Genomic DNA, 8,770 nt, shown 5'->3' on the forward strand with positions numbered 1-8,770 from the left:
TCAAATACAATAAAGAGGATCAGGACCCAGACCAGTATTTATCTCCAAATCTCTGTTGCAATACTTTGTGTTGATTCTCTAAGTGTCTCTTTGTTTCTGCGCGACACTGTCTTAATGGTGTTTCAGGAATATCATGTATTAATTGAGTCTGGCCTATTCCGTGGGAATGGTTTGAGTCTGTTCGGGGTACCGATTTGCAAATTTTTGACGGATAGGTCACTTCGTCACCAGCGACGAATTATATAGTGCGCCACCAAGAGTTTGATATAAAGATGCCTTGTATTCCCTGAGTGTAACATCAAACAATGTAACCGTAACTACAAACTGCTATACTATCTACCACGCGAGAGGCAAGAGGGTCTGTCCTACTCACGATGACAACTAACGGCAACCCGTACCCATGTTTTGCTCTGTCACATCCAAGTGGTTGCACGCGCAAACTTTCGTTGTGAATCGTCCATTTTGGTTTTATCAGGCTCTGGTTTATAACCCGAAATCGAGGCTGGGGTATAATCAATGTTCAACGTTTGTAATGTGTATGTCGTTTGCTAAACATTAACTTAATGAACTATTATTAGATAAAGTATAAGGAACAATTATTTTGTGTGCAATGAGATCGTTTTACTGTTTTTGTTTATTTTTTTATTTTTTTATTATTTTAGACAATAAGACGAAGTTGAAGTGGATTGGTAGATTGGTAAACCATTTTATTGTTTACTGCACACAGCCATTTTTGTTTACAAAACCACATGACGTGGAAACAACAGGTCAGATCTAGTCTTTTCGTATCCTGAACACCGTAAGATCTTTGTAAATATGTCAAAAATTAAATGATATAAAAAGTTGGTTTCAGCAACTATCAATTTTTTAAAATCAAAAACCAAGTTTAAAGAAAAATCTTTAGCTAATCTAATTTTCTGACAAACGGCTAGATTCGCAAAATCACCATGAATTAAATAACTGATTCCCGGCAGTAGCATACAATTCGCAGAATCGACAAAACTAAAGACACAAAACTGCACTCCGAAAATTCCCTGATCAGAACTGACCAGGATTCTATGTCCTTTGAGGCGTAACCTATTTCCGATTCAGGCTGATGACCAGTAAAGTACTCAAAATGTGGGATTTTAACCCGCATTCTATAATTTTCTACTAGTTCCTACGTCATTTTGAACCACATTCGAGTTCCTTACTGACCCAAAATGGATCAGGCTCAACGGAAGATTCGAGTGAATATTGCATGGGAAGTGTCATTCCTGACAGTCCATACAAGCCACAAAAACGATTAAAATAGCGCACCACATGATGACGTCTACTGTTATTAAAATCAAAGCAATTTCTGTCCTTCATGGTTTTACAAAGAGCTTGCAAACCCAACGCCTCTGTTTAGCAATTCTTGGCCATTAAGATTCGGATGGTGGCTTTCACAAAGAGACACTTCAACAGTAGGCCGTGTCTGAAACGCTGACTTCGGCTACAGCTACCGCTAGATCAGCGCGTCTGCCAGTGTTGAAGAATAGGCAGACGCGCGCGATCATAGCCATAACTTGATGTGACCGAAATCGCCGTTCCGGACACGGCATTTCTATGAGCCTCACGAGCCTCACAGCGTCTTCATCTTCACTTGGGCGTAATTCGTACATCGGCGACACATGAATCTGCATGCACACCCTAAAGTGATAACCACTGCAGTGATGATGGACGCAGCGACAGCTATGACATCCAGTAGGTAATACTGGACGGTAGTTAGTTGACCCGCTTTGGATCGGAGGTAGCCACCCCCGTGAAGCATCACGTGCTCTACCCAGTGGGCGGCAACTTGGAGTTGTGGGACCGCGTTGTGTTTCATGATTGCCGACATACGTTTGGCGTTGGCGGCGTAACTGAAATAAACAAGACGGGGAAAGGGTGGCTTGTGTATTAAACGTCGACAAATAACAATATCCGGATCGCCTTGTTGCAATGCTTCTGAGAGAATTTCAAAACAGTTACATCACTCTACACAAATCTTTCGACATAAATAGCCCGTCCCGCGGTTACCTCGGGGCCTGACTCATTTTTTTGATTCAGTTTATGACCCGGAATCTGTGTCGAAATTGCCTAGATTCCAAACCAAAATCCTGTTATTTTGTACCAGATTCTGGATCAGCTTGACCAAGACATGAGTCAGGTCAACTCGGAGCCGTATCTGGGTCAATTCTGACCAAAAAGTTTCCAAGTGTGGATTTTCTCTATTAAAAAAAAAAAAAAAAGAGAGAGAAAAACCAAGTTAATAACTAATAATAAAGCATATCAACCTCTTCTTTTTTTGTTAAAAAATACATCGTTGGTCTCTGTCAGACCTAGTATTTGATTCAACAGAATAGAACAGAAGATATCAGCTGATTATTTGAGGGACCTTTAGAAACAAATTTACTTTGATAATGAGCCGAGTTGTACCTGTCATTGTTCAAGATGCGGACGGCTGTTTCGTAGATCATGTCCTCGGTAAAGTCTGCCATACTGATTATCTCTCCCATTCCTCGTCTTTTAAGGCGCATTGCGAGGTCAATTTGGTCACCAAACTGCGGTATGGTCACAACAGGCACTCCATGGAACATGGTTTCAGTCATCCCATTACTGCCACCGTGGTAAATCAACAGCTTGGTTTTGGGATGGCCTGGAGGTCAAATTCAAATATAAGATAAGGCGCCAAAAAAAAAAACCAAACAAACAAACAATTACGACCGATTCAGACGGACCCGCCAGAGTCGCGCCGAAACAAATGGAAAAGGAAGTGACTCTAGGTTGAACCAAATAAATGTTGCTCTCAGAAACAAACGCGAACTTGACATAACATTACATTGGCTCGGCTCAAGACAATATCGACGTCTGGGACGAAGACGCTCCAGAGAGTCGTTCTGAACGACTGCAACAGTCGATTTGTCGACTTCTAGCTTGTCCAGTCGCTCCTATGTTTCAGATGTCGAACTGTTAAAGGAACACGTTGCCTTGGATCTGTCGAGTTGGTCTTTGAAAAGCGTTCTGTAACCGTTTATTGTAAAATGTATATGGTTAGAAAGATATTGTAAAGTAGAATACAATGATCTACACAAATATGCCTCGAAATTGCGTGGTTTTCTTTTTACCCTGTCGACTAACACGGTCGGCCATTTATGGAGTCAAAATTTTGACTCCCATAAATGGCCGACCGTGATAGTTCGCGACGTAAAAGGAAAACCGTGCAATTTCGAGTGATACTTGTGTGGTTCATTATATTCTACTTTTAAAACATCTTTCTAACCATGTGCATTTCATAACAAACGGTTTCAAACGCTTTTAATAGACCAACTCGTCCGATCCAAGGCAACGTGTTCCTTAAATATACTTAATTCAGATTTCGGTTCGGGTCTGCTATTTCATTCCACTGTAAAAACCTCAGTTTTTAGAAATTATCTTACACTTCTTGTTTCAGCGCTTAGAAACCCAGTAATAAGCTCTATAAAAGTGCCTGTTATTAATAGTATTACTCAATGTCAAATAAATATATTCAGCCGACACAAAGGGGCTTTTGTATACCATTATGAGCAGCCACCTTCCATTAGTTCTATTTGGACATTTTATTTAAGTTTATAAAGTTCAACTTACCTAGAACGTCATTTTGTGGTAACCACGTCACAGCCTTGGTGTTATTACCAATACTCTTGGGCGGCTGACCGTGAATTCTCCAAAGCACTCGCTGGGGAAGTCGCGCCATTGCCCTGGCGACCATATCTGCCTGACTCTCGCTCATGATCTCAACCACGGAACCTAATGAGAAAACAACGACACCGGCATCTCCAGATCCCTCGAAGAATTCATCCAAATCCTGTAAATAAAATAAACACTTTGCTCGATATTGTACAACAAACAACCGACTTTACAAATATAACTTTATTTTCATCTTTTCTTCATAGGTTTGTTTGAAGCATCAAATTAATGGTTTACAAATCATGGTTTATAAACCATGAAAATGGAAACATGTAAATCATGGTTTACATACGGCGCCTCATAGTAGCTTTGATTGTTACCCCCCCCCCCTTTTCCGGATACCGTCCACTGTCATTTAATAAATGAATATTTTGCTGTACGTGTTAATGCTAGCATCTGAAGAAAGTCCCGTTTAAATCGAAAGCTAAGGCAATCTACCCTCTACTAATTTTGTATATAATATTTGCCGATGAGTGCTGATGAGTGCCTTAAAGTCCGAAACTGTCTGTCAATAAAGAGAGATTAATTTATATGTCATAAATTGACGAGCTGATTTTCTGAATTTCTTATAAATGTATGTTTAATTTAAAGGCAGTGGACACTATTGGTAATTACTCAAAATAATTATTAGCATAAAACCTTTCTTTGTGACGAGTAGTGTGGAGAGGTTGATGGTATAAAACATTGTGAGAAACGGCTCCCTCTGAAGTGCCAGAGTTTCTGAAGAGAAGTAATTTTCCACGGATTTGATTTCGAGACCTCAGAATTAGAACTTGAGGTCTCAAAATCAACCATATAAACGCACACAACTTCGTGTGACAAGGTTTTTTTTCTTCTTTCATTTTTATCCGCAAGTTCGATGACCGATTGAGCTCAAATTTCCACAGGTTTGTTATTTTATGCATAATGTTGAGATACACCGACTGTGAAGGCTACCATTAGTGTCCACTGCCTTTAAAGGAAACAAATTATTTTGCCACCAACTACTCATTCGCTACACATTCTGTGTACTCGAACGACCCACAATCTGGACCCAATTTCATAGCGCTGGTTAGCGGCCGATTATGTGCTAACTGTGAAATTTCTATTTCATAGCGCTGCTAACCGTAAGCACACGGAAAGGCATACTAACCTTCAAGTGCTTACCGCACAAAAATAAATGACGTCACAATGCAAATCCACGGTAAACACGCAACATGGCAGCCCAATTTTTCAGCTTACCTGTAAATACGCTAAGGCTTAAGCAAATTGTTCTGCTATACAGTAAGCACGCAAATTTGCTAACCCTTTAGCAGTGCTATGAAACTGGGCCCTGTGCAGTAACATAAAGATGGTAAGCAGCCATAAAAAGTACAAGCAGAGGAACTCACCAAACGCTTATACAATTTTTTCCTCATTATTTTGTGGAACTTTAGCCTTGCAATGCAACTATTGGAGTATCTATATCCTCCCGTGACCGATTGATTTTTGGGGGGACTTGTTCTTATGCACATGACGTCATTTCAGTAGGGCGCCCTCACCTAGAGGTCAAAAGGAGGCTGTTCGTTCCTGTGTATAAATCTGTGCGTTTCGATTGTTTCGTCACCGTATTCTCTAAGATGGCGGCTGGATGACGCCAAAAGGTCTATTGCAATTATTGTGTATTACTTACCTTATCCAGAGGTTTAGGTTCGTCTGCTGATAATCCTCCTATCATAATTGTATTAGGCATGATCGGTCTCGCGTAATCAATCGCAAAATGCGTATTGAAAAGCCATATCTCCGCAGCACGTGTGATGTCCGCCATCGTCAAATCCGGCCGGATGTTGTACTTGACCCGGAGCTCATCGTACAGCCGGAATGTGAAGTGATCCGCGATGAGCGAGGTCACGAACAACGCCACGGAGTTTTGGAACCTCTGCAGGAACGTCATGGAATCTCCGGATGTACTCATGAACATTGGGACGTAGGCGGGGTTGGAGGGCACGTCAAACCAGCGATCTTGGAAGCCGTTCAACATTGGCATCGCCGTTATGATTGCGTACCGCAGGGACAACTTCTTGGCGATGAGGGCCATGCAGGGGTTGATAATGTCAAAGGTCATGAGGTCAAAGTTGAGACCTCGAAGTCTCTCCATCATCTCTTCGTTGCCGAGGAAGGCGTTGCATTCGTGAGCTAGATACTTGGACATTGGTTTTGTTGGTTTCAACTGCTCCCGTTTCTCCTCCTCGGTCGGTTCGGATTTGGAGCCCAAAATGAGATTCATTAGGATCTTGACGTGGGTGGAAGTGCCTTGATAGGTACCGTTTAGAGACTCTAAACCAAGCTGATGGGCCATTTGGCGTACGTCCCCGTAAGTGTACGGCGAGTCTAAGACTTCGAACTTGAACCACTCGGTGTCGCTGCTGTTCAAACGGTGGCTATATGAACTACTGAGAAGGAAAGTGACATCGTTACCCCGTCGTACTAACTCCCGACCTATCTTGGAGCTGAACAAGTAATGGGTGTTGTCTACACCAGCAGACATGAGAATCTTCCCCGCCTGGACGTACTGTATCAGACAAAGCCACAGGAGGATGGCAGACAATACTGCACGGGCCATGGTTACTATTCGGAATCCAATTGAGCAATGGCAAACTACCGTTTATACATGTTCTGATATTTGTTGCTTTGTTTGTATATAAACATGTCTGCTACAAAAACTTGCGTAGCCACAATGTACCACTCACATTGTTGAAGCCTTCAGACTATAGAGTCAGTTGCTATGTCACATGATTATGGGCAAGCTTTTGCGTATTGTACGAGACGGTTATGGCAAGCCATATGCCCAATAATTCGATAAACACTGTTTATCATCGATAAACTAAGTTTATCGCCGATAAACACTGTTTTTCGACCGATAAACACTCTTTTTCGAGATAAACATCGTTTATCAACTGATAACATTGTTTATCGAAAAACTATGTTTATCAAGCGATAAACACAGTTTTTCGAGGTGATTAACAGAGTTTTCAATAAACAGTGTTTATCGACTGATAAACACTGTTTATCGAAACACTGTTTATCAAGTGATAAACGTTGTTTATCGAAAAACAGTGTTCATCGGTCGATAAACACAGTTTCACGCCGACGCCAGATGCCCAATAATTCGATAAACACTGTTTATCACTTGATAAGCAGTGTTTATCGAAAAACTCTGTTTATCGACTGACAAACACAGTTTTACGCCGACGCCAGATGCCCAATAATTCGATAAACAGTGTTTATCAAGTGATAAACACAGTTTATCGAAAAACTCTGTTTATCGACTGATAAACACTGTTCATCGAAAAGCTATAATTATCGACTGATAAACACAGTTTCACGCCGACGCCAGATGCCCAATAATTAGATAAACAGTGTTTATCAAGTGATGAACAGTGTTTATCAAGTGATAAACAGTGTTTATCGAAAAACTATTTTTATCGACTGATAAACACAGTTTTACGCCGACGCCAGATGCCCAACAGTGTTTATCAAGTGATAAACACAGTTTGGGCGATAAACATAGTTTGGGCGATAAACATAGTTTCACGCCGACAACAGATGCCCAATAATTCGATAAACAGTGTTTATCAAGTGATGAACAAACAGTGTTTATCAAGTGATAAACACTGTTTATCAAGTGATAAACACAGTTTGGGCGATAAACATAGTTTGGGCGATAAACATAGTTTCACGCCGACACCAGATGCCCAATAATTCGATAAACAGTGTTTATCAAGTGATAAACACTGTAAACACAGTTTTACGCCGACGCCAGATGCCCAACAATTCGATAAACAGTGTTTATCAAGTGAATAACACAGTTTGGGCGATAAACATAGTTTGGGCGATAAACATAGTTTCACGCCGACGCCAGATGCCCAATAATTCGATAAACAGTGTTTAACAAGTGATAAACACAGTTTGGGCGATAAACATAGTTTGGGCGATAAACATAGTTTCACGCCGACGCCAGATGCCCAATAATTCGATAAACAGTGTTTATCAAGTGATAGACACTGTTTGTCGAAAAACTCTGTTTATCAACTGATAAACACTGTTTATCGAAAAACTATGTTTATCGCCCAAACTGTGTTTATCAAGTAATAAACATAGTTTATCGAAAAACTCTTCATCAAGTGATAAACAGAGTTTATCAAATTAATGAGCATTTGGCGTTGGCGCATAACTGTGTTTATCGAAAAACTATGTTTGTCAAAAACCTTGTTTATCAAGTGATAATCTGTGTTTATCGAAAAACTCTGTATATCGACCCGATAAACACTGTGTTTCGATAAATCGTGTTTATCACTTGATAAACAGTGTTTATCGAAAAACTCTGTTTATCACTTCGAAAAACTCTGTTTATCGCTCGATAAACACAGTTTTTCGATAAACAGTGTTTATCAGTTGATAAACTAAGTTTATCTCGATAAACTCTGTTTATCGGCGAAAAACAGTGTTTATCGAGATAAACACTGTTTATCAAGTGATAAACAGAGTTTTTCTCGAAAAACACTGTTTATCGGTCGATAAACAGTGTTTATCGGCGATAAACTTAGTTTATCGACGATAAACACTGTTTATCGAATTATTGGGCATATGGCTTGCCATAGACGGTGGGAACACTCATACACAATTCTGAATGGATGTGTATGGCACAGTAGGGATGTACCAGAACGTAAACGAAAGGACGTACGGAAACCTAAAAATTTCGTCCACTAGTGTGCAGTAGGCCGCATCTGATAAGCCTGTACGTGTCACATGGGTACCTAATTATTCCATTTGGCGTACGCCCAGTTCTGAATAATGAGCAATGAACAGTGCACTGGATAATATAATTCACTCGCAGAACTACTTTAGCCATGTTTCTTCGTTTCGTGCATGTGCCCTATTAATAGTGACCATTGTTTTGTTTTCTCGGGGAAGTAATGTTTAAATTTTAACTTCAAATATTCAATTTCTAGGAGATTTTACATCCGAGTTTTGCTTCTAAAACAGACCTTGACTCCCCTGAGAAAATCGGAATGTGCATTCA

The 8,770-nt window shown here is 40.4% G+C and overlaps 1 protein-coding gene across 1 annotated transcript; it reads right to left on the bottom strand.

Moving 5' to 3' along the window:
- On the bottom strand, window positions 1-6,360 carry LOC139934813 (UDP-glucuronosyltransferase 1-2-like). The gene is made up of 4 exons (XM_071929217.1): window positions 5,381-6,360; window positions 3,628-3,847; window positions 2,440-2,659; window positions 1-1,883 (listed from the first exon to the last, which is right to left on the bottom strand). Exons 1-4 carry the CDS (start codon window positions 6,308-6,310, stop codon window positions 1,604-1,606), a joined length of 1,650 nt encoding a protein of 549 aa, XP_071785318.1. The 5' UTR covers window positions 6,311-6,360; the 3' UTR covers window positions 1-1,603.
- Window positions 6,361-8,770: the final 2,410 nt, after the last annotated feature.

The sequence above is a fragment of the Asterias amurensis genome, chromosome 3 (genome assembly GCF_032118995.1).
Source record: "Asterias amurensis chromosome 3, ASM3211899v1".
In the NCBI taxonomy this organism is placed as follows: domain Eukaryota; kingdom Metazoa; phylum Echinodermata; class Asteroidea; order Forcipulatida; family Asteriidae; genus Asterias; species Asterias amurensis.